At 45.8% G+C, this 24,881-nt stretch overlaps 3 protein-coding genes across 13 annotated transcripts in view; 1 reads left to right on the top strand and 2 right to left on the bottom strand.

Annotated features, from left to right (window-relative positions):
* Nucleotides 1–24,881, top strand: part of LOC109402320 (uncharacterized) — a 397,433-nt gene that overhangs the window by 248,337 nt on the left and 124,215 nt on the right. The window lies entirely within an intron of this gene.
* Nucleotides 683–7,511, bottom strand: LOC134292135 (uncharacterized). Of its 3 annotated transcripts, XM_062860903.1 has the most exons (3): nucleotides 1,080–7,511; nucleotides 951–1,022; nucleotides 683–894 (listed from the first exon to the last, which is right to left on the bottom strand). In XM_062860903.1, exon 1 carries the CDS (start codon nucleotides 7,484–7,486, stop codon nucleotides 1,358–1,360), a length of 6,129 nt encoding a protein of 2,042 aa, XP_062716887.1. In that variant the 5' UTR covers nucleotides 7,487–7,511; the 3' UTR covers nucleotides 683–894; nucleotides 951–1,022; nucleotides 1,080–1,357. The 3 variants fall into 3 exon arrangements, with proteins under 3 accessions (XP_062716887.1, XP_062716886.1, XP_062716885.1); XM_062860902.1 differs by having other exon boundaries at nucleotides 951–7,511; XM_062860901.1 differs by having other exon boundaries at nucleotides 683–1,022.
* Nucleotides 8,173–14,972, bottom strand: LOC115266482 (uncharacterized). Of its 3 annotated transcripts, XM_062860900.1 has the most exons (3): nucleotides 14,738–14,972; nucleotides 14,609–14,680; nucleotides 8,173–14,552 (listed from the first exon to the last, which is right to left on the bottom strand). In XM_062860900.1, the coding sequence occupies exon 3, from the start codon at nucleotides 14,313–14,315 to the stop codon at nucleotides 8,187–8,189; it is 6,129 nt and encodes a 2,042-aa protein (XP_062716884.1). In that variant the 5' UTR covers nucleotides 14,316–14,552; nucleotides 14,609–14,680; nucleotides 14,738–14,972; the 3' UTR covers nucleotides 8,173–8,186. The 3 variants fall into 3 exon arrangements, with proteins under 3 accessions (XP_062716884.1, XP_062716883.1, XP_062716882.1); XM_062860899.1 differs by having other exon boundaries at nucleotides 14,609–14,972; XM_062860898.1 differs by having other exon boundaries at nucleotides 8,173–14,680.

Here is a 24,881-nt window from a genome sequence, read left to right as displayed (position 1 = left end):
CGTTACGTAGTTATTGAACTCCCCATGTTTTTGACTCTTATTGCCTTAACTGGCTATAACTTTAAAATGGTCAAACTTATCGCTGTTTTTTTACCCTTATTCGAAAGATTATTGAATTTTCTATCAAATGTCATCTTTCAACCGATTGGTTAAGTTGAATAACTAAGTTTTCTAGAGCAAAATAGCTAAAAATAGCGTGTTTTTATTGGTTTTTGTCAATTATCTTTGAAAAATGCGTAATAAATCAAAATTCTTTCTTTGGCAAAGTTGTGGCCCCTGTTCCACTCTACAATTCGTTCTTTGATGCCAAACTTCTTACTCTTATCATTTTCTTGCAATTTTTATTTAAATGTGCGGCACAGTGCGCAAAAAGGTGCTTACCATGACGATTGCAAATTTATGATCTGAAATGCGACGTTTAAATCGAAATGGAAAGAAAACGATAAGAGATAGAAGTTTGATGCCAAAGAACGAATTGTAGAGTGGAACAGGGGCCACAACTTTGCCAAAGAAAGAATTTTAATTTATTACGCATTTTTCAAAGATAATTGACAAAAACCAATAAAAACACGCTATTTTTAGCTATTTTGCTCTAGAAAACTTAGTTATTCAACTTAATCAATCGGTTGAAAGATGACATTTGATAGAAAATTCAATAATCTTTCGAATAAGGGTAAAAAAACAGTGATAAGTTTGACTGTTGGGAGGAGTTTTTCGGGTTCTTTTGAGACACACACGCCGGTGTTTTCCAGTGTTGATATGCTAAAAGCTGATGTATTCATTAGCTTAAATTTAGGAATAATAAACAAATTTACCATACATTGGTCACCCAGATCTCCAAGTCATGCGGGCCACCTATCCCAAAGATGTTTCGCAACTCGTATTTCGTAGTACCTGTGTTCAAAAAGCAAGCTTAATGTCGCGAATAATTCTTCATCGGTGGTACTTACTCACGTACTGGTTACCCTAGCTAAGCCCAATGTTGCTATTGAAATGCGCACTATATCGATAGCGACTACTTCCTAACAAACGGTCTTGGAATTAATTTGTGTTTGAACCTTAATATAAATACTACTTACAGATACGATTTACTGCAGGAAAACATACAAAAATTCAATTTGAAAACTAATTACTTTTCTACGTTCTATCTGCACTTTCCTTATCGTTGTGTGTTTATCTTTACAATCAATTCAACTTCTATCTACCAGCCAAACACATCCATTGTTCTACCGTCATCAAATCATTTCCCCGTGCCCTATCTGCAATATATTATAACCGGGATGCCAGCAGCGGCGGACTGGACTCGATGTTGTACACCGCAACACTTTCCCGACCCGTACAGCTGGTTGAGTTCCTACTAATCAGCTTTACCTTCACATTCTACGTCCAGTCGTGCCATCTTCGCTACCGGCCGTTCCATTAGTCCGGCTGTAGTTTGTACTACTGCACTACGAACTCTTCCATCACTTCCATTGTTGACTCTGACAATTTTGCCCCGTATCCATCCGTTCCGGATCTTCTCCTCGACGACAATGACCAAGTCGCCAACTCCTATTGGTTTTACATCTTCAAACCATTTGGTTCGACGAGCTATAGTGGGCAGATATTCTTGTACCCATCTTCTCCAAAATTGATCCACCATAGATCGGCAGAGTTCCCAGCTACCTCTACAGACCATTTTCAGGTCCGCTGTTGCCTTCGGAGGTTGCACCACCCCGGTAGAATTCATTAACAAGAAGTGGTTTGGTGTCAACGCTTCCTGCTGCTCCGTCTCTAATGGGATGAATGTTAGTGGCCTTGAATTGACCACGCTTTCCGCCTCGACTACGAACGTCGCCAACGCTTCTTCTTTCGGGATCTCCGTAGTTTTGATAGCCGCCATTGCCGTTTTCACCGACCTCACCAAACGTTCCCAAGCGCCGCCCATATGTGGCGCTGTCGGCGGATTGAACACCCACCGAGTTTTTGTATTCGTGAACGTTTCTGCTAACTGAACATCCATCGCGTTCATCTCCTTTCGCAGTTCGTTGTTTGCACCTACGAAGTTTGTTCCTCGGTCACTGCGAAATTCCGCTGGAGCGCCTCTTCGTCCGATGAATCGCCGTATCGCTTGTTTACAGGATTCGGTTGCCAGCGTATGAACAACCTCAAGATGAACAGCACGTGTAGTGAGACAGGTGAACAGTGCTATCCACCGCTTCACCGTGCTACGGTTGACTCGAACTGATATGGGTCCGAAATAATCGAGCCCCACATATGAAAACGGACGCTCGTATGCTTTTAGCCTCGCTTCTGGCAGAGGGGCCATCCGTGGAACTGTCGGGACCGCCTTCCTCACCTTGCACTGCATACACGTCTTCGCCACCTTGCGGACTACTGAACGTAGTGTCGAAATGTGAAATCGCTGCCTCACTTCGTTAACCACCGTCTCTCCGTTCGCGTGGAGAAATCTGCGGTGGTACCATTCCAGCAACAATTTAGTAACCGCATGATCCTTTGGAAGAATTATCGGAAACCTGGTATCGTACGATACGAAAGCAGCTGCACAAATTCTAGTCTCCGATCGGATAACGCCGGTATCGTCCATGAACGGCGACAATGTCCGAATCTTGCTTGTTCGTTCTAGTCGTACCGAACAGTTCTCCTGTTGATCACGTTCGGCGCTGAGAGCTGCTGCTTCATCTGGATACTCCTCGCTCTGCACCAGGCGAAATATAGCCATCTCTGCTTGCGATAGTTCTTGTTGCGTCAGCGGTCCCTCTGCTAGCGGCTCCTTCTTCACCTTGTGCTTCAAATTTCTGCAGTATCGGAGAGAAAATGCCACTGAACGCTGCAAACGACTCCAGTTGGAAAACCGATGCCACTCGATTACACGGAGCTCAGCTGCTTTTGAATGCACCAGACAAATTCTAATTTCCTCGGTGGTTCCTTCGTCGTTTATCCTTTCTCCGAGAGGCCATTCGTTTTCGGAGGAACGTAGAAATTCTGGTCCCCTAAACCACGAACTTGTCGACGAAAAGCATGGACCTTTTCCCCACTTGGTTGCCAAATCTGCTGGATTTTCCTTGGTTGGCACCCATCGCCATTGCGCAGCATCCGACTTCGAAATAATTTCACCGACGCGGCATGCGACGAACTGCCGATATCTCCGATGGTCCGAATTGATCCAGGCTAACACTGTTTTCGAGTCGCTCCACATTACCGTTTTGTCGATCTTCAGCGAATGCCCATTGCGGATAGTTTTTAGTAGACGAACTCCTATCACCGCCGCCATCAGCTCCAACCTTGGAATTGACATCGCTTTCAACGGTGCTACTTTCGCTTTGCCTCCGACCACTGCTATCTCAACCGTGTCCGTAAACTCCGCTCGAAAATATGCAACGCAGGCGTACGCTTCTTCACTGGCGTCGACGAAGACATGCAGTTGAAGGTTGATGATCTCGTTTTGCGCCCGGAGAGGAAAATAGCAACGCGGTACACGTACTTCGTCCAGCTGTTCAAACCTGCTTGTCCAGCGCATCCACAGCTCCTTCAACTGCTCCGGTATCTGCTGATCCCAATCGGTTTTCGACCTCCACAGCTCTTGTATTAGGATCTTCCCATGGATGAGAAAGAAGCATAACAACCCGGCAGGGTCGAACGGACTCATCACGACGCGTAACGCTTGTCGCTTTGTGGGATGATCCGTTTCAAGTGCCAACGTCGTCGAAAAGGTAAACACATCTTCTTCCGGTTTCCAGAACATCCCTAGTACACGCTCTGTCGAGTTGCCCTTGTCCAATTGGAGATTCTTCTCAGCTGCCGTTTCGGTTTCCCCGACCCGTGCAAGAACTTCTTTTGAGTTTGACAGCCAATTCCGCAGGTGGAACCCGCCGAGAGAGTGCACATGTTTCACTTCCAAAGCTATCTTCACTGCTGCCTCTACATTGTCTGCGCTGTCAAGATAGTCATCCACGTAGTGCTTACGCACGATGGCATCCGCTGCTTCCGGGTACTCCGACGAGTGCTCCTCGGCATTTCTGTTTTTAACAAACTGTGCCGAACACGGCGAACAGGTTGCTCCAAACGTAGCAACGTCCATAAGATAGACATCCGGAACTTGCGCTGGATCTTCCCGCCATAGCAGACGTTGTGCATGTCGATCAGCTGGCCGAATCTGAATTTGATGGAACATCTCTTTCAAATCGGCGCAGAGTGCGACTTGCTTTTCACGGAATCCGAAAAGCACATCGAGCAGCGTGTTCAGAAGATCCGGCCCCTTTAGGAGCATCGTGTTCATGGAGATGCCGTCTACTTTCGCCGCCGCGTCGCAGAAAATACGGATCTTTGATGGCTTCTTCGGGTTGATAACAACGCCCAACGGGAGATACCACGTACGCTTCGGATCTGCCGCTCTGAGCTCGTCCGGGGTCGCTTTATGTATGTAGCCCTTGGTCTGGTATTCGGACCACTGCCTCATGACACTCTCGCCTACCACTGGGTCCTTCTGTATACGCCGCTCCAAGCACTGTAAACGCCGAACCGCCATCGGGTAACTATCCGGAAATTCAAAACGATCATATTTCCACAGAAGCCCTGTCTCGAAACGTTGTCCAATGCGCTTAGTGGTATTCTCCAAAATTCGCTTCGCTCTTTGCACTTCCGCCGATTCCAGGCATGGCGCGACGTCAACACCCAAGCTTTCTACAGAAAAGAATTGCTTCACTAAATCATGAATAGCCTGGTCGTCTTCACAATCGCATATATGGAAGCTATGTGCGCGTCCGATGCTCTCGCTCCGCGATCCATACACCGTCCACCCGAGTCGAGACTTGGCAGCAATAGGTTCTCCGGGCCGACCTTCCCGCATCTTCAGCATCGCCGTGACGTGCGCATTATCATTGCCGATGAGTATCCGCGGAAGCGCGTTCTCATATCCTCTGATCGGTAGCCCCTTCAGGTAAGGAAAAGCATCTGCCAATTCTGCATACCGAAGCGATTGTCGTGGCAGGTCCAGTTTCCGTACTGTGCGCACGTCCTTCAACGCAAATTTACAGTGGCTCTTCTCTCCAGAAATCTCCAAGGCCACTTGTTGAGAATCCGCTTCGACACGCTTCACGTTGGAAGTCCACTGCAAGCATAGGGGAAGTGGTTGTCCGGTTACACCCAGCTCCTTTGCGATCTCCTCGTCCACCAAGGTCCTAGCCGATCCATCGTCCAGGAAAGCATATGCGGGCACCGTTCGATTATTGCCATGCAGCATTACGGGAACGATTCGGAAAAGTACCGCCCTGTCCGCTGAGTGATGGTTGGTTATCGCACTTGATCCTTCCGCCTTCGAGTCAGCCTTCACTTTATTTCCGTTTTCCCTCTGCTTCGAGTGTAGCAACGGATGATGTCGCAGCTGGCATCCGTCGATATCACATGTTCCTCGAATCCTGCAAGGACGTTTCCCATGGATTCCTAAGCAGATCCGGCACAGACTTAACTGCCCAGTTAGCTTCCAGCGTTCTTCCAGAGGCTTCTTGGCGAACAAGGGACAATTCTTCACCCGATGTTCTGAATCCTTACAAACCAGACAGGCTGGACTCGATCGCTCTTCTTTTCGTCCGAACATACATTCCTCCTTCGCCGGCGTCTTCAGAGCTGCTTCCGTAGAGTGCGCCCCACAGAAAGTCTTGTCCTTGCCACCTCTCGCTCCTCGCTGCTGCTGTTCTGGTTGATGCTTTGGGTCGTAGTGCAACGTGACGTCAGTTGCCGCTCGCACCAGCGTTGCCATGTATTGCGAGAATGCCCGGATGCTCACATCAACGCAGCGTTGCTTATACAGCGACCAGTCCAGCTTCATGTTAGCGGGTAGCTTATCCACCAACTCGAACAACAACATCGGATTGTTTAGATGAGCCTGATGTCCGCCTGCTTCCAGGTGATCGCTGAGATTTTGCACGGCCATGCCATATCCGATCAAAGTCTCGAGCCGATCCTGTTTTGGCGCTGGAGCCCCTCGAACCTTCTGCAACAACGTGTGGATTAGCAGCTCCGGTCTACCGTACAACGTTTCAAGGGTAGCTATAACGTGCGGAACGGCTGCAGGAAGAAGCAAGCGACTACGTACCGCATCAAGTGCATTTCCCTTCAAACTCCGCTGCAGTCTGGCCAAGTTCTCTGCATCTGAATACCCGCACGCTTGGGTTGTGTTGGTAAACGAGCTGATGAACAGTGGCCAGTCTTCTGGGTTTCCGCTAAACGTCGGTAACTCTTTTGCAATAACTTGCCGTGCTGCAATCTGCTGCGGGCTCGGTCCCCAACCATGCTGATCAGCGTTCTGAGCGAGATTCTCCCTCGGACTCTCTACCGACTGCCTTTCTGGGTTGAGTGATGTGTGCAGCTCCGGATTCCGCATCGGTTGATCTCTGCGTCTCAGCAACGGTTGTTCGTCTCGTGTGTTCATCGGATAATCACCAACCGCTTCGCTTGTTGCAACTGGTCGCGCACTGAAGGAATCACCAATTCTCGTACCACTTGCCGTATTCACTACCGAGGAAACGATTCGCGAATTGCTTGCTGGCAAATGTCTCGCAAACCCGCCGATTTGCGATTGACTGGGAATTAACGAGGGAGCTATTGACTGCGGAATATTGGACTCATTCCATGAGCCAAGAGTGGAGTGCGGATGTATGTACCCGAGCAAGACTTGGTTGTTGGCGCTCACGCCTGGTACTCTAGAGCTGACGCTTACAGGAGGAAGTCCTGCCCTACTGGTGCCTGACTGCCTTAGGATTTCCGATGTTCGACCAATCATGCCTCCTAACGTACCCTCGCTAATACTATCTTCTAAGGAAATGCCTTGCAAGGCCCTATCGAGAATGTTCTTTCCCGGCTGCTTTTCGCCGCCCTGGCTAGCACCTGTTCCGATTGTCGCCGTGGTTTCCTTCTGAAGACCGACCTCCGAGGGTATTTCCGCAGATGCCGCGATCGTCGAACTCATGATCTCTTCCTGCTGCTTCTGCCACTCTTCTACCTTACTACGTGAACTCTGCTGCGAATACACGCTCCCGGTATCGCTTCCGCCCTCTCTCTCTATCTCTTCGCGCAACCGGAAAGATTCCTCAAGGACCTCCGCCTCCAGCTGCAACTTCTTATTCTCTAATTCTAATCGTTTTAAGGCGAGAGCCTTCTGCGCCTCTAGCTTTTCTAATTCTAACTGAGCTCTTCTAGCCCTAACGCTGGACCTCGTTCTTCCGGAGACGAAACTACCGGCTTTGCTCACGGACTTACCAACTTTAGGCTTCTCAAAGTCTGGCGGGATAGTTAGCGATGGTTGCTGGCATCCAGGGCAAGTGAACGTTCTACCTTGCTCCGCGATACTGCCGGTCACTCCGACGCATTCGAAATGCCACCACGACCTACAGTGGCAGCAGCTCACCATCCTCTCGGTGTCCGGATTGCTACACGCCTGGCAGTGTGCGACGACGTCGGTTCCATCCTTCTGGCTGCGGGTACTCATTGGGATCGTAGCTCGTCTGATCGACCTCAATCTTTTAGATTTGTTGGGAGGAGTTTTTCGGGTTCTTTTGAGACACACACGCCGGTGTTTTCCAGTGTTGATATGCTAAAAGCTGATGTATTCATTAGCTTAAATTTAGGAATAATAAACAAATTTACCATACATTGGTCACCCAGATCTCCAAGTCATGCGGGCCACCTATCCCAAAGATGTTTCGCAACTCGTATTTCGTAGTACCTGTGTTCAAAAAGCAAGCTTAATGTCGCGAATAATTCTTCATCGGTGGTACTTACTCACGTACTGGTTACCCTAGCTAAGCCCAATGTTGCTATTGAAATGCGCACTATATCGATAGCGACTACTTCCTAACAAACGGTCTTGGAATTAATTTGTGTTTGAACCTTAATATAAATACTACTTACAGATACGATTTACTGCAGGAAAACATACAAAAATTCAATTTGAAAACTAATTACTTTTCTACGTTCTATCTGCACTTTCCTTATCGTTGTGTGTTTATCTTTACAATCAATTCAACTTCTATCTACCAGCCAAACACATCCATTGTTCTACCGTCATCAAATCATTTCCCCGTGCCCTATCTGCAATATATTATAACCGGGATGCCAGCAGCGGCGGACTGGACTCGATGTTGTACACCGCAACACTTTCCCGACCCGTACAGCTGGTTGAGTTCCTACTAATCAGCTTTACCTTCACATTCTACGTCCAGTCGTGCCATCTTCGCTACCGGCCGTTCCATTAGTCCGGCTGTAGTTTGTACTACTGCACTACGAACTCTTCCATCACTTCCATTGTTGACTCTGACAATTTTGCCCCGTATCCATCCGTTCCGGATCTTCTCCTCGACGACAATGACCAAGTCGCCAACTCCTATTGGTTTTACATCTTCAAACCATTTGGTTCGACGAGCTATAGTGGGCAGATATTCTTGTACCCATCTTCTCCAAAATTGATCCACCATAGATCGGCAGAGTTCCCAGCTACCTCTACAGACCATTTTCAGGTCCGCTGTTGCCTTCGGAGGTTGCACCACCCCGGTAGAATTCATTAACAAGAAGTGGTTTGGTGTCAACGCTTCCTGCTGCTCCGTCTCTAATGGGATGAATGTTAGTGGCCTTGAATTGACCACGCTTTCCGCCTCGACTACGAACGTCGCCAACGCTTCTTCTTTCGGGATCTCCGTAGTTTTGATAGCCGCCATTGCCGTTTTCACCGACCTCACCAAACGTTCCCAAGCGCCGCCCATATGTGGCGCTGTCGGCGGATTGAACACCCACCGAGTTTTTGTATTCGTGAACGTTTCTGCTAACTGAACATCCATCGCGTTCATCTCCTTTCGCAGTTCGTTGTTTGCACCTACGAAGTTTGTTCCTCGGTCACTGCGAAATTCCGCTGGAGCGCCTCTTCGTCCGATGAATCGCCGTATCGCTTGTTTACAGGATTCGGTTGCCAGCGTATGAACAACCTCAAGATGAACAGCACGTGTAGTGAGACAGGTGAACAGTGCTATCCACCGCTTCACCGTGCTACGGTTGACTCGAACTGATATGGGTCCGAAATAATCGAGCCCCACATATGAAAACGGACGCTCGTATGCTTTTAGCCTCGCTTCTGGCAGAGGGGCCATCCGTGGAACTGTCGGGACCGCCTTCCTCACCTTGCACTGCATACACGTCTTCGCCACCTTGCGGACTACTGAACGTAGTGTCGAAATGTGAAATCGCTGCCTCACTTCGTTAACCACCGTCTCTCCGTTCGCGTGGAGAAATCTGCGGTGGTACCATTCCAGCAACAATTTAGTAACCGCATGATCCTTTGGAAGAATTATCGGAAACCTGGTATCGTACGATACGAAAGCAGCTGCACAAATTCTAGTCTCCGATCGGATAACGCCGGTATCGTCCATGAACGGCGACAATGTCCGAATCTTGCTTGTTCGTTCTAGTCGTACCGAACAGTTCTCCTGTTGATCACGTTCGGCGCTGAGAGCTGCTGCTTCATCTGGATACTCCTCGCTCTGCACCAGGCGAAATATAGCCATCTCTGCTTGCGATAGTTCTTGTTGCGTCAGCGGTCCCTCTGCTAGCGGCTCCTTCTTCACCTTGTGCTTCAAATTTCTGCAGTATCGGAGAGAAAATGCCACTGAACGCTGCAAACGACTCCAGTTGGAAAACCGATGCCACTCGATTACACGGAGCTCAGCTGCTTTTGAATGCACCAGACAAATTCTAATTTCCTCGGTGGTTCCTTCGTCGTTTATCCTTTCTCCGAGAGGCCATTCGTTTTCGGAGGAACGTAGAAATTCTGGTCCCCTAAACCACGAACTTGTCGACGAAAAGCATGGACCTTTTCCCCACTTGGTTGCCAAATCTGCTGGATTTTCCTTGGTTGGCACCCATCGCCATTGCGCAGCATCCGACTTCGAAATAATTTCACCGACGCGGCATGCGACGAACTGCCGATATCTCCGATGGTCCGAATTGATCCAGGCTAACACTGTTTTCGAGTCGCTCCACATTACCGTTTTGTCGATCTTCAGCGAATGCCCATTGCGGATAGTTTTTAGTAGACGAACTCCTATCACCGCCGCCATCAGCTCCAACCTTGGAATTGACATCGCTTTCAACGGTGCTACTTTCGCTTTGCCTCCGACCACTGCTATCTCAACCGTGTCCGTAAACTCCGCTCGAAAATATGCAACGCAGGCGTACGCTTCTTCACTGGCGTCGACGAAGACATGCAGTTGAAGGTTGATGATCTCGTTTTGCGCCCGGAGAGGAAAATAGCAACGCGGTACACGTACTTCGTCCAGCTGTTCAAACCTGCTTGTCCAGCGCATCCACAGCTCCTTCAACTGCTCCGGTATCTGCTGATCCCAATCGGTTTTCGACCTCCACAGCTCTTGTATTAGGATCTTCCCATGGATGAGAAAGAAGCATAACAACCCGGCAGGGTCGAACGGACTCATCACGACGCGTAACGCTTGTCGCTTTGTGGGATGATCCGTTTCAAGTGCCAACGTCGTCGAAAAGGTAAACACATCTTCTTCCGGTTTCCAGAACATCCCTAGTACACGCTCTGTCGAGTTGCCCTTGTCCAATTGGAGATTCTTCTCAGCTGCCGTTTCGGTTTCCCCGACCCGTGCAAGAACTTCTTTTGAGTTTGACAGCCAATTCCGCAGGTGGAACCCGCCGAGAGAGTGCACATGTTTCACTTCCAAAGCTATCTTCACTGCTGCCTCTACATTGTCTGCGCTGTCAAGATAGTCATCCACGTAGTGCTTACGCACGATGGCATCCGCTGCTTCCGGGTACTCCGACGAGTGCTCCTCGGCATTTCTGTTTTTAACAAACTGTGCCGAACACGGCGAACAGGTTGCTCCAAACGTAGCAACGTCCATAAGATAGACATCCGGAACTTGCGCTGGATCTTCCCGCCATAGCAGACGTTGTGCATGTCGATCAGCTGGCCGAATCTGAATTTGATGGAACATCTCTTTCAAATCGGCGCAGAGTGCGACTTGCTTTTCACGGAATCCGAAAAGCACATCGAGCAGCGTGTTCAGAAGATCCGGCCCCTTTAGGAGCATCGTGTTCATGGAGATGCCGTCTACTTTCGCCGCCGCGTCGCAGAAAATACGGATCTTTGATGGCTTCTTCGGGTTGATAACAACGCCCAACGGGAGATACCACGTACGCTTCGGATCTGCCGCTCTGAGCTCGTCCGGGGTCGCTTTATGTATGTAGCCCTTGGTCTGGTATTCGGACCACTGCCTCATGACACTCTCGCCTACCACTGGGTCCTTCTGTATACGCCGCTCCAAGCACTGTAAACGCCGAACCGCCATCGGGTAACTATCCGGAAATTCAAAACGATCATATTTCCACAGAAGCCCTGTCTCGAAACGTTGTCCAATGCGCTTAGTGGTATTCTCCAAAATTCGCTTCGCTCTTTGCACTTCCGCCGATTCCAGGCATGGCGCGACGTCAACACCCAAGCTTTCTACAGAAAAGAATTGCTTCACTAAATCATGAATAGCCTGGTCGTCTTCACAATCGCATATATGGAAGCTATGTGCGCGTCCGATGCTCTCGCTCCGCGATCCATACACCGTCCACCCGAGTCGAGACTTGGCAGCAATAGGTTCTCCGGGCCGACCTTCCCGCATCTTCAGCATCGCCGTGACGTGCGCATTATCATTGCCGATGAGTATCCGCGGAAGCGCGTTCTCATATCCTCTGATCGGTAGCCCCTTCAGGTAAGGAAAAGCATCTGCCAATTCTGCATACCGAAGCGATTGTCGTGGCAGGTCCAGTTTCCGTACTGTGCGCACGTCCTTCAACGCAAATTTACAGTGGCTCTTCTCTCCAGAAATCTCCAAGGCCACTTGTTGAGAATCCGCTTCGACACGCTTCACGTTGGAAGTCCACTGCAAGCATAGGGGAAGTGGTTGTCCGGTTACACCCAGCTCCTTTGCGATCTCCTCGTCCACCAAGGTCCTAGCCGATCCATCGTCCAGGAAAGCATATGCGGGCACCGTTCGATTATTGCCATGCAGCATTACGGGAACGATTCGGAAAAGTACCGCCCTGTCCGCTGAGTGATGGTTGGTTATCGCACTTGATCCTTCCGCCTTCGAGTCAGCCTTCACTTTATTTCCGTTTTCCCTCTGCTTCGAGTGTAGCAACGGATGATGTCGCAGCTGGCATCCGTCGATATCACATGTTCCTCGAATCCTGCAAGGACGTTTCCCATGGATTCCTAAGCAGATCCGGCACAGACTTAACTGCCCAGTTAGCTTCCAGCGTTCTTCCAGAGGCTTCTTGGCGAACAAGGGACAATTCTTCACCCGATGTTCTGAATCCTTACAAACCAGACAGGCTGGACTCGATCGCTCTTCTTTTCGTCCGAACATACATTCCTCCTTCGCCGGCGTCTTCAGAGCTGCTTCCGTAGAGTGCGCCCCACAGAAAGTCTTGTCCTTGCCACCTCTCGCTCCTCGCTGCTGCTGTTCTGGTTGATGCTTTGGGTCGTAGTGCAACGTGACGTCAGTTGCCGCTCGCACCAGCGTTGCCATGTATTGCGAGAATGCCCGGATGCTCACATCAACGCAGCGTTGCTTATACAGCGACCAGTCCAGCTTCATGTTAGCGGGTAGCTTATCCACCAACTCGAACAACAACATCGGATTGTTTAGATGAGCCTGATGTCCGCCTGCTTCCAGGTGATCGCTGAGATTTTGCACGGCCATGCCATATCCGATCAAAGTCTCGAGCCGATCCTGTTTTGGCGCTGGAGCCCCTCGAACCTTCTGCAACAACGTGTGGATTAGCAGCTCCGGTCTACCGTACAACGTTTCAAGGGTAGCTATAACGTGCGGAACGGCTGCAGGAAGAAGCAAGCGACTACGTACCGCATCAAGTGCATTTCCCTTCAAACTCCGCTGCAGTCTGGCCAAGTTCTCTGCATCTGAATACCCGCACGCTTGGGTTGTGTTGGTAAACGAGCTGATGAACAGTGGCCAGTCTTCTGGGTTTCCGCTAAACGTCGGTAACTCTTTTGCAATAACTTGCCGTGCTGCAATCTGCTGCGGGCTCGGTCCCCAACCATGCTGATCAGCGTTCTGAGCGAGATTCTCCCTCGGACTCTCTACCGACTGCCTTTCTGGGTTGAGTGATGTGTGCAGCTCCGGATTCCGCATCGGTTGATCTCTGCGTCTCAGCAACGGTTGTTCGTCTCGTGTGTTCATCGGATAATCACCAACCGCTTCGCTTGTTGCAACTGGTCGCGCACTGAAGGAATCACCAATTCTCGTACCACTTGCCGTATTCACTACCGAGGAAACGATTCGCGAATTGCTTGCTGGCAAATGTCTCGCAAACCCGCCGATTTGCGATTGACTGGGAATTAACGAGGGAGCTATTGACTGCGGAATATTGGACTCATTCCATGAGCCAAGAGTGGAGTGCGGATGTATGTACCCGAGCAAGACTTGGTTGTTGGCGCTCACGCCTGGTACTCTAGAGCTGACGCTTACAGGAGGAAGTCCTGCCCTACTGGTGCCTGACTGCCTTAGGATTTCCGATGTTCGACCAATCATGCCTCCTAACGTACCCTCGCTAATACTATCTTCTAAGGAAATGCCTTGCAAGGCCCTATCGAGAATGTTCTTTCCCGGCTGCTTTTCGCCGCCCTGGCTAGCACCTGTTCCGATTGTCGCCGTGGTTTCCTTCTGAAGACCGACCTCCGAGGGTATTTCCGCAGATGCCGCGATCGTCGAACTCATGATCTCTTCCTGCTGCTTCTGCCACTCTTCTACCTTACTACGTGAACTCTGCTGCGAATACACGCTCCCGGTATCGCTTCCGCCCTCTCTCTCTATCTCTTCGCGCAACCGGAAAGATTCCTCAAGGACCTCCGCCTCCAGCTGCAACTTCTTATTCTCTAATTCTAATCGTTTTAAGGCGAGAGCCTTCTGCGCCTCTAGCTTTTCTAATTCTAACTGAGCTCTTCTAGCCCTAACGCTGGACCTCGTTCTTCCGGAGACGAAACTACCGGCTTTGCTCACGGACTTACCAACTTTAGGCTTCTCAAAGTCTGGCGGGATAGTTAGCGATGGTTGCTGGCATCCAGGGCAAGTGAACGTTCTACCTTGCTCCGCGATACTGCCGGTCACTCCGACGCATTCGAAATGCCACCACGACCTACAGTGGCAGCAGCTCACCATCCTCTCGGTGTCCGGATTGCTACACGCCTGGCAGTGTGCGACGACGTCGGTTCCATCCTTCTGGCTGCGGGTACTCATTGGGATCGTAGCTCGTCTGATCGACCTCAATCTTTTAGATTTGTTGGGAGGAGTTTTTCGGGTTCTTTTGAGACACACACGCCGGTGTTTTCCAGTGTTGATATGCTAAAAGCTGATGTATTCATTAGCTTAAATTTAGGAATAATAAACAAATTTACCATACATTGGTCACCCAGATCTCCAAGTCATGCGGGCCACCTATCCCAAAGATGTTTCGCAACTCGTATTTCGTAGTACCTGTGTTCAAAAAGCAAGCTTAATGTCGCGAATAATTCTTCATCGGTGGTACTTACTCACGTACTGGTTACCCTAGCTAAGCCCAATGTTGCTATTGAAATGCGCACTATATCGATAGCGACTACTTCCTAACAAACGGTCTTGGAATTAATTTGTGTTTGAACCTTAATATAAATACTACTTACAGATACGATTTACTGCAGGAAAACATACAAAAATTCAATTTGAAAACTAATTACTTTTCTACGTTCTATCTGCACTTTCCTTATCGTTGTGTGTTTATCTTTACAATCAATTCAACTTCTATCTACCAGCCAAACACATCCATTGTTCTACCGTCATCAAATCATTTCCCCGTGCCCTATCTGCAATATATTATAACCGGGATGCCAGCAGCGGCGGACTGGACTCGATGTTGTACACCGCAACATTGACCATTTTAAAGTTATAGCCAGTTAAGGCAATAAGAGTCAAAAACATGGGGAGTTCAATAACTACGCAACGGTTGAGATTTGATTATACGCGTAGAACAATTTTTTTCACCATTTATGGTCCTCTATCGCCCTTTAAAAAGTTTGCACTCAGGAACCTAACACCCTGTATTTGACTACGTTTTCCCATACAAACTTCAAGCACTTTGAGCGCGCCCTTAGGCTTAACCGATTTTGCTCAAATTTTAATCGTAGCTTCTGGGAGTCCAAATTAATCGATTCGGAAGGTAAGACTTGGCATTTTTCATAATTTTTGTTTTTCATATAAGTGTGGGCCACCCTAATGCTCACATAAAAAACTCTCTCAGCTGAGTTTTCTTGTGAGTCGAGATAGTTTTACTAAATTAACTAATTGATTTATTTCATTTTAAGATGATAATATTCATCATTTTTTAAGCGCGTTAATTTAATGATTCTGCAACCTCAAAATTCACGGTAAAATTGAATGCGCATAAGCCTACCAACACAATAACTACTAAAATATTACTTTGAAATGATCGCTTTCTACTTAAGAATGATGTACCCTCCTGAGCTTTACGTGCCATTAAAGAAGCTTCTTTGTATCTTGAGCTGGCATATTTTTTGTTGAAAAAAAACATCAACAATCATCATAACCTCTTTTCGAGAATGGAAATAAATTCAACTAGGTTTTAAAACGATTTTATTGCTACTCTTTTAATGCGGTTTGCAAAACCGCTCCGAGAGTGGTCCACTTAGCCGGAAGATGCTCTTAACGAGGTTCTCTTCAATTTCTTGAGGTTTGTGCTACCGTAAGAACTTCGACAACACACAAAGAACGCGGCGCGAGACAGGACACAACACTTATAGTGCTTACAAAAAAATTAAAAGGGTTTTAATTTACCTTTTAAGTCGACCGGTTTCGGGATCGGCGTTGCCCATCGACAGGACGATGTCCGACTGATTATGTAAGGCACTAATATCGTCATACTGCACAGTATTCGTCGAGATTGCTGAAATTTCACTGTATTCTCAGTTTTGTCAAGTTCAAGAGAGGAGAGTTGATTGGAGCATCGTCTTCATTCATAAGAGGACGGTCAGCTGTGTTCTATCCACGATTTTTTTTTTGCGTAGCTATTCAGCTCCGCAGCTCTTCGAATTCTTCTAAAACATGAGAGGAAGAAACATAGACGGAATGCCACTACGCTGAAGCCAGAAAGGGAAGAAGTAAAGAGAATTAGTCTTCCGTTCAATCCGAAATTAACCAGCCCTGTTCAGGCCACTCTCAAACACCACGGATTTCAGGTGGTGTATAAGAGCAATAAAACACTAAAGGATTCGTTGTGCAACCTGAAAGACAAGGTCCCCAGTCAACACAAGATCGCATAAGATGTTGGATAGGATGCAAAAGTGGACGTGATTTACGCACTAGCGTGGTTCAAAAAATCGTTTTTGCTCAACACCGCTTATTCGATTCGTAACCAAAGTTCAAAGTTCGGTTACGTGAGCATTAACACGCAGTCGAAAACGAGCTAACCAGCAGTTCAAGTGTGGCATTCCACACTGCAACATTGGACCATGTTCCAGATTGGGGGAATGCGAAGCTGGTGAAACACATTAGAAAAGCTGCTCAACTCCAACGCTTGGGAGTCTATGTACATCGCCACAGCTGACCGCCCTCATATGAATGAAGACGATGTTCTAATCAACTCTTCTCTCTTCAACTTGACAAAACTGAGAATACAGTGAAATTTAAACAATCTCGTCGAATACTGTGCAGTATGACGATATTAGTGCCTTACGTAATCAGTTGGACATCGTCCTGTCGATGGGCAACGTCGATCCCGAAACCGGTCGACTTAAAAGGTAAATTAAAACCCTTTTATTTTTTTTTTGTATGAACTATAAGTGTTGTGTCCTGTCTCGCGCCGCGTTCTTTGTGTCTTAAAAAGGTTTTGGTGCATAAATCAGTTTAATTGCAAGTTTTATAAAATTGGTCATGATGATCTCTTATGGAGCCGAACAAAACATGATGAGCCGTTTTATTTGAAAAATCATAACTTAAGAAAGTAGATACAATTTATTTTGTGAAATCGTAAGCAAATTTTCTCAGCAATTCAAGAAAAAATACGAAATGAAAATTGTAGTTTTCCACAACTTTTTCCACTGTTGAGGAAAATCGGTTGGAAAAGTCGGAAAACTATTTTCAAAGTCCGGAAAAATTCAAAAAAAAAAAAATAATTTGTGAAGAGAAACTTTGTAAGCTATATTCTGTAAAATAAAATTTTCAAGATGTGGTTTTCTCCGTTCCTGAGTTATGACCAATTTTGTGGAAATTGTCCACATGTTAATTAGAATTTCGACCAACAAATTTCATTACATTCTGATATCACAAGTTTACAAAATAAAACGAAAGTCGTGAACTTCTGTCAACGACCAAAATTTTTGAAGCACAATTTAGTGCTGATTTCGAACCCGACCTTCAAAAAATTTTAAGTAGAACAGTTTTTGAGTTTTAGCTCAATATCGAGTTTTGCAACTTTTCAAAATATGTAATTAACTGAAATTCAAATATATTGCGTTTGGTACAACCAATGTTAAATCTTTTTCCATAAATTAAAAGCTGAATACAATACCATTCGATCATTTGAATACAGGTTTTGCGTCAGATTGATGAAATTCAAGATTTTAACGAGTTTTAGGGACAATCTTCTTAAATTTTAGCAAAATTCCCAAATTTTTTTGAAGTAATGTATTTTTTTCAATAAGAAAAAAACAACTTAAAAATTCTTTCTCGACGTTTATTTGACATATTATATGTAGGCAAGTTACAGTAAAAATTTCAGCTCAATCGGAGCATTGATTACGGAGAATGAGATGTTTGAAGCGAGCGACTTTGCTTAAAAATAGAACAAAAATCGATTTCAAATCATCAACCTTGTATGGAAAGTCGAAAAAAATTCCGCTCTACTGTAATTTTTTTCTTTCGCGTTTTCGAACTCAGGGCATGATTCTACACCAAAAATGATCATCAGCTTACCGAGTTCAAAAATGCTGTAAACTAGTGTATCCAATTTGCACGATAATAAACACTCATTCCAGCAGATCAAAAGGCGCAGTGATGCGCTTACGCAGCATATAGTGACTTACGGCACTGGCCACAAAAACTCTCTAAAATTGGCGAGTGATGTGAGCTCTACCACAGAGCCGATCTTCAGGAATGTTTACGTCGTGGGGGTTGGAATCTCTTAAAAAATGACCACGTGGTTTATAGACAGCCCCTTTGTATGCGGTCCAATATTTGCCATAAAAGTCGGCAATGTAAATGCTCAATATTGTCGGGCCGCCACTAAACCGAACGTCGCACAATCAAGTCGCGATGCGACCCAACTCGCAACGATTTTGAATCATGTCAAAAGTAGTGCGCATCCTTCTCGTTGTTGTCAGCAGCACAGCGCACTAGATGCGAAACAGTTGCGACACTTGTGGACCAAGAAAATGGCAATTTTTGATTGAATGTCTGTCTTAATTCCAACCGGATAGACAATACCAGTGCTGAAAATGCCATATCGACATATCTAGATTCAATCAGCAACAGCTCATTTCAGAAGCTGAACCTTGTGAAATTTTTGTGCGGTTAGACAAATTCTATAAGAAAGTCACGAAAAAACCCAATTGATATTCTTGAATATCAATTGGCATTTTTTCGAAGACAGCCGATGACATTAATCATAAATATTATTAGAATAACCAGCCACAGAAATCCAATGTCGTGACTGTTCGTGTGACTAACATCTAGTTTGCCTCGCCCTTACAGCGTCAGTAGCGGTACTATAAGTGTCAAATAAATTTTGTTTACCAAAACAAAAGGTCCTCTACAAGATGGGCACTTAAAAATAATCAATTATTACAACTAAGGTTATTAAAATAATTAAATAGGAAAACTGAGTACAGCGCCATTGGCGTTCTAGTGTATTTCTATTTAAATATTAAAGTGAGAGCAGGTTTGCTTTTGAGGCCAAGTTAATTTTTGTTTCGCTGTGCGATTACTAACCTTTCTTAGCCCCACAGATTTAAAATAAAGTTTATATCAAGGAGGATTTGACAAGACTAAACAGTATGCATCGTTGGATTCCTAAGATTTTTATATTTTTTTTATTGTACTTCTAAACAAACTATGCTTCTTCCCACACAAACATTTATAGGCAACGTTAGCTACAGACATTTGCTTCAAGAAGTACTTACGTTAGAAAAATACTGTTATTCCCAGACTCCCAGTTGCCCTGAAGACGCCCGCAGAAGATTGGCTGTGTGTACCACCCTTTGGCCTTCTGCCATTCCGCGCGCACATCTCCACCACTTTCCTGCTGGTCGAGGAAAAAAAACTAAGAACCAGTTGTCTGTATGACAGCTAAATTACTCGCACCGTAATTTGCCTTTAAACTATTTTACACGCCATCGGCTGACAACCACGACGGCGGGCGACGTGAACGGTTTTGCCCTTACCCGGAGGCAATCGCGGCCAGGCACTGCAAAAATACAGACGAGCCTAAGCCAGAAATATCGGGTTCCGATAGATGGCAAGGGAAAAAAAGAAAGACTCTCCCATTGGAGCGCAGTAACTTCTTTCTCCAGCGTAAATTCCTCCCAACCCAGTACGCGGAGTTGTACTTGCGCGCGAAAAGCAGTGCAGAAAAAAAAAAAACTGAGGCAAACGCTACATAAATATTCCCATGAACTTGTCACCGTTTCAATTAGTTCGCTTTGCTCGCTGGTAAACTTGTGCATCGTCCCGTCCGTTGCATTCGTAGGTCGCATAATGTAGTTCGACGAGCCTACCACATGGCTCGACAACGCAAAGGCAAAGGTCTCGACTTGCAAACAGCAAGTGCCAGTGTGCCTAAATGCACCCGGACGGTCGATTGTAACTTACGGCCACGGCCAGGGCCACCACTGCACTGACTGCTGTACCCTGCTCCGTTTATACAGTTCATAAGGGGTACCAAGCAGCGTAGATAAACGAGAGAAAATTTATGTCCCCGATTGCAAATAGTAGGCGACCAATTGAAAAATCGATTAAGGTAGACCAGGCTGAATGATGATGATTTTGAAGTTTTTGGGGAACACTGATTTTTTGGTTTTAAAATTGCAAGTACTACTTAGCTACTTATTGATGTGTGCATTCAAAACGCTAATATCAAATTCGGGAACACAAAATGTGGAACCCCATACAAAAAATATATCCTTTCATAATATAGTTGAGAGAAGCTAAAATTACCTGTTTACGAAGCCTTCTGAACAAGATTTGTAAGACTTTTACATACCTTGAATTCTATTAACATGTGATTGTTTGCAAACAATAATAGTGCATTTGCCTCAGTGTACCCTACTATCTCAGTGTTCCGTTTTCCGCATAGAGCGATACGGATCAGTTAGTGTGCTGGACACCAGATAGAAGTTCATTCCACTCTATGAGGGCGGTGTTGACAATTGCGATTGATAAATTGTTTCTTTGAGTTTCTTTGAGTTTCTATGCGAACTCATCATGCCATTTTCCGATGGTCACTCTGACATGAAAGATCGCTTTGAAACTATAAAAGGGGGCAATGAAAATAATTGGAAATTATTTGATGACAGACCTAGCGCACGGCGATGACAAATTATGTTGAATTATGGATTATTTGGCATTGTTTTGAATCGTAGAGAAATATTTTTCCACAGGTGCGCTTTCCGTTCAGGGCACCTATTTCCACAGGGATGACACATTGATTTATGATATTTTTGAGAAAACTTTCAATCGCAGCTGTGATCTCACAATTAACCATTTAATATCCATTTTTTATTTTGATCTAAATATCATTTCTTGTAATCTAAAATCGATTTGAACATGTTTTGAAGATGATTCTTTTCATTTCGCGATATTGTAAACTTTGGTTTTTGAATTTTCTATTTTTTTTGACATCCCTACACTTTTACATTTTTCCTGGTAGCTTATTTGGGTTACGGATTTTTTGAGACGAAAACATTTCGAAATTTATGATTTATGATTATTGGGTATGGGTATGAGGAAATATGCTACAACATGGGAGGGGGAGTAACAAATCGACCAAAAATGCTACGTTATTTGTGGACGCTCCCTTATCGCTCAACAGTACAATTATGTTGGTTCGTCACGAAAGGGTTATAAAGGCTTTGGGAAACAATTTTGAAATTTTTAACTTTAACTTCCAGTTTCTCTAAATCCTATATCTTCTTCTTCTGTGAGGCTCTACGTTCCCCATGGAACTTGGCCTGCCTCTCTTCAACTTAGTGTTCTTTGAGCACTTCCACAGTATTAATTGAAGGGCTTTCTTTGCCTGCCATTGCATGAATTTGTTTATCGTGAGGAAAACACAATTGTATCACTATGTCCAGGTAGTCGAGAAAATTTTCCCGACCGGAACGGGAATCGAACCCGTCGTCTCCGGATTGGTGATCCCCTAGGCTAACTGAAGACCCAGAAATCCTATATCTGGTACTTTCAATACATTTTTTCCAAAAATTGCAAGCATTGTTTATGTAACTTTTTCTTCATCTTCTTCTTCTTATTCTTCTACTATTACTACTACTTCTACTACTTTTTCTGTGACAAAGCGTGCTTCTTAGCTTCAGCTTAGTGTTCTATAAGGACTTTCTCATTTATTAACTGAGAGCTTTCTGTGTCAATGACCATTTTGCAATCAGTCAATTTCATTTCAACAGGTATTTTGTACATGGTTACACACTATACGTGAAAGACGTATACGAAAATTTGGCCAATTCGAATGAAATAGACCTAGTAATAGCGAAAAGTGCCCAAAACAACCCCTGCTCATGTGGTCCCACCCACACCACCATAATAAATTTCTAAGATATTGATTTATGCAAGGATTATATATTGAAGGCACCCAGTGCCATTGAATCGCACATTGAATCTTCTCACTACAAACAACCATGCTCCAATTTCACGCAACCCAATCGCAACCATTCCACAGATAAAAGTTTACATTTTATGTGTCCACCTCCTGCATTCGATTCCACTTTCGATAACAGCTAGAAGGTCGCTCTGGTCCCGGTTTTTCCAGTTGAAATCTAGACAAACCACTTCCGTCTTTCTCAGTGCCACTAGTGGTGGTGTGGATAGTCAACTCCATCCAAAGACCCACAACGCGGTGATGATTCCTATGCCTAATATGATGCCTACGGGAGCTCCACAGCAGGAAAGATCGTCGCCTGTGTGCTCAGCATCGCAGAAAATGGGAGCAAAGAAATTATATAACAGTAAATGTGTTTCCTGTAAACATACATATATGATGGGTTCTCTGTGTGTCAAGTTGTCGCGAAGACTGTAGACGATTTTTTTTCGTTGAGATCAATTCGGAATGGGGAACCAGTTATCTTTTTATTACTATTTCTTCAGTTCTGTTCGATCTCATATTTTTGACTGTTCTTATTGATTGGTTTCATAATTCTTCAAAATTTATTACTAGCTGTTATTGTATTCACTTTTTCTATTCGGTATCTGTTGTAAATCGAGGAAAAATTATAACGATTATTATTTTTAAAGGTTGGTCTGGAAATAGGTTTATCGTCAAGGAGCTTCCTTCTCGATCGTGTTCTAACGACACAATAGAGAAGAGACGTGTTATTTTCCTTTTAATTATGCATCTTTTCCTGTGTGATGATTGGGGTGTACGCTTTGCATATGAATAAAGGTTCATCTATTCATTCTTCGCTTTGCTTGTTAGCGGAAACCAATACACAATCATTAATTTGATTATCATCTAATCTCAACTGGGATTGCTGACATTTGCATGCATTGAAGTGCAGGCGTCTGATCTGCTTTATGGCGAAGAGCCTTGATGATACATTAAAAAATGCAAATCAATGGAATGCCCGGTTTGAATGCAGACGTTAAGATAATTACCAACGTTGAGGAAGTTACTTGCTTCCCAGGTTTTACATCGGTAGTCTTCGGCAAAACAATATGAATGATAAGGAGATCAATGCATGATAAGAGGAAAAAGCAGGAAGACAGGGAACAGTCAGTAGTGTTCGAGAATGCATAACATTATTTAGTGTGTAAAATATTATATTTTAAAATCTCTGCGGGATATGATTTCCAAATTGGAAAGTGATCTACTGGTGTTCAAAAATGTGCGATTTCGTTTGATATTTGGCACAAAGCGTTTAAGTGGAATTTATGCTGAAGCCAACATCCTTAAAACATTTCAAATCAAATGTTCAATCATATACATACATACATTTATTTGTTCAACATCACATTTAAGACAAGACATAATCAACAATAGTACGCCACAATACTCGGTTTGTGGCTGCCGCTCTCCATCCTCGGTCGCGCCCAATGCTCGCCAGGCCACGTTCCACCTGGTTCGCCCATCGTGCTCTCTGCGCTCCACGCCTTCTTGTGCCAACCGGATCAGTTGCAAACACCAGCCTTGCAGGGTTGTTGTCCGGCATTCTTGCAACATGTCCTGCCCACCGTATCCTTCCGGCTTTGGCCACCTTCTGGATGCTGGGTTCGCCGTAAATTGCAGCGAGCTCGTGGTTCATCCTTCTCCGCCACACACCGTTCTCCTGCACACCGCCGAAGATCGTCCTTAGCACGCGTCATTCGAAAACTCCGAATGCTTGCAGGTCTTCCTCGAGCATGGTCCATGTCTCGTGCCCGTAGAGGACCAGCGGTCTTATTAGCGTTTTGTGCTTGGTGCATTTGGTGAGTGGGTGAATCTTTTTCGACCGCAGTTTCTTCTGGACCCCGTAGTAGGCCCGACTTTCACTGATGATCCTCTCTCTCTCTCCTCTCCTCTTCTTGGCGTAACGTCCTCACTGGGACAAAGCCTGCTTCTCAGCTTAGTGTTCTATGAGCACTTCCACAGTTATTAACTGAGAGCTTCCTCTGCCAATGACCATTTTGCATGTGTATATCGTGTGGCAGGCACGAAGATACTCTATGCCCAAGGAAGTCAAGGAAATTTCCTTTACGAAAAGATCCTGGACCGACCGGGAATCGAACCCGTCACCCTCAGCATGGTCATGCTGAATACCCGTGCGTTTACCGCCTCGGCTATATGGGCCTTCACTGATGATGCGCCTCCGAATTTCACGGCTCACGTTGTAGTCAGCCGTCAGTAAGGATCCGAGGTAGACGAATTTCCCAACCACCTTGAAAGTATCCCCGTCTAACGTAACATTACTACCCAGACGGATCCGGTCGTGTTCGGTTCCGCCTACCAACATGTACTTTGTTTTTGAGGCGTTCACCACCAGTCCAACCTTTGCTGCTTCGCGTTTCAGGCGGGTGTACAGCTCTGCTACCGTTCCAAATGTTCTGGCAATAATGTCCATGTCGTCCGCAAAGCACACAAATTGACCGGATTTTGTGAAACTCGTTCCCCGGCTGTTGAGCCCGGCCCGTCGCATCACACCTTCCAGAGCGATGTTGAAGAGTAGGCATGAGAGTCCATCACCTTGTCTCAGTCCCCGGCAATATTCAAATGAACTGGATAGTTCACCCGAAACCCTTACGCAGTTTTGCACACCGTCCATCGTTGCTTTAATCAGTCTAGTCAGCTTCCCAGGAAAGCCGTTTTCGTCCATGAGTCTCCATAGCTCTGCGCGGTCGATACTGTCGTAAGCCGCTTTGAAGTCAATGAACAGGTGATGCGTTGGGACCTGGTATTCACGGCATTTCTGGAGGATTTGCCGTACGGTAAAGATCTGGTCCGTTGTCGACCAGCCGTAGATGAAACCGGCTTGATAACTTCCCACGAACTCATTCGTTTTAGGTGACAGACGACGGAAGATGATCTGGGATAGCACTTTGTAGGCAGCATTCAAA

Source organism: Aedes albopictus, chromosome 3, assembly GCF_035046485.1.
Source record: "Aedes albopictus strain Foshan chromosome 3, AalbF5, whole genome shotgun sequence".
Lineage (NCBI taxonomy): Eukaryota > Metazoa > Arthropoda > Insecta > Diptera > Culicidae > Aedes > Aedes albopictus.
Note: the sequence above shows the minus strand (reverse complement) of the source record. Positions and strands in the feature narration are given on the sequence as shown.

Excerpts from the sequence above, each read along its gene's own strand:
- LOC134292135 (XM_062860902.1), bottom strand. The coding sequence starts at position 7,486 with ATGAGTACCCGCAGCCAGAAGGATGGAACCGACGTCGTCGCACACTGC.
- LOC115266482 (XM_062860899.1), bottom strand. The coding sequence starts at position 14,315 with ATGAGTACCCGCAGCCAGAAGGATGGAACCGACGTCGTCGCACACTGC.